This window comes from Sinocyclocheilus grahami, unplaced genomic scaffold, assembly GCF_001515645.1.
Source record: "Sinocyclocheilus grahami isolate Dianchi unplaced genomic scaffold, SAMN03320097.WGS_v1.1 scaffold221.1, whole genome shotgun sequence".
NCBI classification, from domain to species: domain Eukaryota; kingdom Metazoa; phylum Chordata; class Actinopteri; order Cypriniformes; family Cyprinidae; genus Sinocyclocheilus; species Sinocyclocheilus grahami.
In genome coordinates this window covers 1827262-1830843 of record NW_015505400.1, presented here as the reverse complement: position 1 = coordinate 1830843, position 3582 = coordinate 1827262, and the positions used below count along the sequence as shown (strand labels likewise).

Genomic DNA, 3582 nt, shown 5'->3' with positions numbered 1-3582 from the left:
GGGGGGGGGGGATTATCTAATGACACGCTCTCTAGGAAGCATAATGGGCAAACAATAAGCACATTAAAATCACTGCAAAATTCACAATTGCCAGTGAAACCATTGTGAACATATGCATTCACATTGCACAGCTCTACTCTCTAATATCAGAAGACCCTAATCCTTGTGTGAATATGATAGGCAGGACAGCCTAAAAATAAATACAGGCATGTTTTATGTTATGCCTGTCATTCAAAGCTGATCTCTGCTCCTTTTAGAAAAAGCAAAACCCAACATTGAAGCATGAGCGAATAAATAACACACTTCCTCTCTCTTTATAGGCTACCTCCCATTTTTAAATTCAAACTGCAATTAGCAGCTCGTTTGATCAGTTGAGAACTTTCACCTTGGCTTTGAGCCTCTGAAAGGGAATGCCATTTTGGAGGAGCTGGCTTTCTGATGGCTTCATTGCAGACGAGATGAAAATGACCTGGATGCCAGCGGAATTTCAAACGCGGCGGACGCATTAGCATACCGAGATAGAAGCACATTAGGTATTCCGCTCAGAGCCTCCCCGAGCTGTTTTTTCCTCTTCTTCATCTTCTCACAAAGCAGCACTAGACCTTTCATGCTAGGAACGTGCCGCTATTACTTATTACCCTCCCATACTTGAGACAAATACCCAATCCATTCCATTTGCTCCAAAACCAGTTAACACGGCAGTGATTTCCAGAAGCATGTGAGATTTAGTTGAGATATCATTATGAAAGCTGGATGGCTTTATTTGCGCTACTGAACATCTTTACAGACACTTTCCCACTAGATGTCTCACACAAAGGCTGTAAAATGCTGCCTTCGCAGGCATCATCAAAGCACGTCTGAATTCAATGTTTGCGTATTATCCTGTCTACTATGATGGTTTATGAAGACAGCGTGTGCCTATGATAATGCATTGGAACCAAGTAAACCAAGTAGCTTCTGTCTGTTAAGGCAGAGTAAGGCATCTGCCTTCTGTTGTGGACACAGTTGAGACACACCAGTGTGAAAGGAAACAAAGGATGGTGTGTTAATAATTAATCTGAGAGGTAAGACATACCAGCTCCGTCGGGCTGGTCCATGATGGCTCTTCTGGCTGGGTTGGAGCTGTATGATGAATACGCGTCGTCATGAGGGATCTGGGTAAGGTCGTGCATGCTGAAGCTCCTAAGCTTCTCTGTGATGGCACCTTGACCCTGTAGAGACAAAACAGCCCCAAGTTAGGATAAACACGTCAGCGCTGACAACACACAGAACAGCTTTAACTGAGCATTACAAGACTGCATGGGCATCCATGATGACATCATTATGACATGCAAGTATGTATGAATGAATGCTGATAAGATCTGGGATCAGTTCAAGTGATCTGTTACCTAGTGAGCTGCCCTGTTGTCAACTGAACAGACAGCACAGATTGATTACTGTGGGAGAAGTGCTTAATACATCACTAGATTATCAATATGGACAATGGTTGGTTGGTGTATTTTTTAAAACACCATGCCAGCTTCCTTGGTTTTATTTTCATGGCAAATGACAACTATTTCATAAAATATGTATAAAAAAAATATATAAAAAAAAGGACTCTGGCATGAAGAGCATATCAGTGGATCTTCATTTGATATTAGGAATTCAGGTGTGATTCTGGAACGTCCTATTCGGCATTGTGTATATATGATCTGATCCCAGTGGTTACTGATAATAATATGCGACTTTTACCCACAGTAGGTTTGATTTCATACTTGAACACTCATTAATTTTGCATTTTGTTGATGATGTAAGATACTATGGTAGATTCAAGATCTGAGAGTGGGAACACCTTCCAATATCTACTGAAAGTCATTTTTTAGCACCAGCCTCTGCTTGTTCATTTCCTGGAATATAAGGACAATGCATAATTTTTGCTACCGAAATTGGAAAAAATAAGTGCTAAAGTGACAACAAGCATAAGTGAAGCATAGATATGCTAGAATATAATTCTGCCTTAAAATGTTGCTTACATATGCAGCGCACTTGGTTTTTGGAACTGAGCTTAACATGAGATAAAAAATAAAAACATTTGGATAGGCACATGTTAGGCCTCATAACATCAATGATTTAAAATGATGTAATAATACTATTAGTGCTTAACACCATGTCAGAGTCAGCACAAATGTAGAAAAACAATGAAAAAATGGAAAAAGGAAAGCATGAGCTAAAAGCTGTTAAAATGATGTTGCTTTTCCACATGCTGTAGACACTCTATAGCATTACCTGCACTGAAGAGAGCAGGGCTGCAGTATTCCTATAGGGTAGTACATGTCAAAAACAAAACAAAACAACATGCCAGAAACAGAGTAAAAGCAAGGAAGAAGAGCTATGATGGGGAAAATTTGGCAGCGTTCAAGAATAAAGATTGACAAGCCTTTTACAAGCTCATTGGCTCCACTTTAGAGACGTCTTTCAATAACGGCATCTTTTCAGAGAGAGCCTAGGCAGGACAGTGGCCAAATGAAAACTGGAGCATTGTTGAGCAGACCTGTGTTCTGCTTCTGATTAGGGTATCAGCATGATTACATTTACTACAGCACTTATACTAATGTCCTTGGGTTGGTTTCACAAAGGAACAGTGACCTTTGCTTGCAAATGAAAGTCATTAGTGTGTCATTTATTACTGGTATTTAAGGTTTGTGCCAGTGCACTTGTAGTCTTTGTTGCACAGCGAATAGGGACAGGAAAAGAGGTTAAGGTGAAGTGTCATTTGCAACCCTTTTACTTTCATAATCTGATGTACACTGCCATTCAAAGGTTTGGAGTTGGTATGATTTTTTTAAAAAGTGTTTTTGAATGAAGTCCCTTATGTAAAAACAGTAATATTAGAAAATAGTATTCCAATTTAAAATAACAAAAGTTTTCTATTTTATCATATGTAATATATGTAAATTATTCCTGTGACACAAAGCTGAATTTTCAGCATCATCACTCCAGTCTTCAGTGTCACATGACTCTTCAGAAATCATTCTGATATGCTGATTTGCTGTTCAAGAAACATTTCTTATCATCATCAACTAACATTTATTATATCAAGTAATTTGAAATGCAAATGTTTATAACACTACAAATGTCTTTACTGTCAGTTTTGATCAATTTAATGCATCCTTTCTGAATAAAAGTAATAATTTCAACAACAATAACAAAAAAAATCTTAATCCAAACTTTCAAAGGGTAGTGTATTCCTAAATGAAACAGAACATTCAAAGAAAAAGATTATTAAAGGGATAGTTCACCTAAAAATGAAAATTTGATGTTTATCTGCTTACCCCCAGGGCATCCAAGATGTAGGTGACTTTGTTTCTTCAGTAGAACACATATGATGATTTTTAACTTTAACCGTTGCAGTCTATCAGTCGTATAATGCATGGCAATGGTAACAAAATCTATGAGAGTAAAAAAAAACATGCACAGAAAAAATCCAAATTAACCCCTGCGGCTCGTGACGACACACTGATGTCCTAAGACACTAAACGATCGGTTTGTGCCAGAAACCGAACCGTATTTATATCATTTTTTACCTCTAATACACCACTATGT

General features: G+C 38.1%; 1 protein-coding gene across 1 annotated transcript in view; it reads right to left on the bottom strand.

Moving 5' to 3' along the window:
• Positions 1–3582, bottom strand: part of LOC107596577 (receptor expression-enhancing protein 3) — a 34542-nt gene that overhangs the window by 6260 nt on the left and 24700 nt on the right. Inside the window, exon 6 of the mRNA XM_016287336.1 lies at positions 1076–1211. Within this exon, the coding sequence (XP_016142822.1) occupies positions 1076–1211 (136 nt within the window). The remainder of the gene's footprint in view (positions 1–1075; positions 1212–3582) is intronic.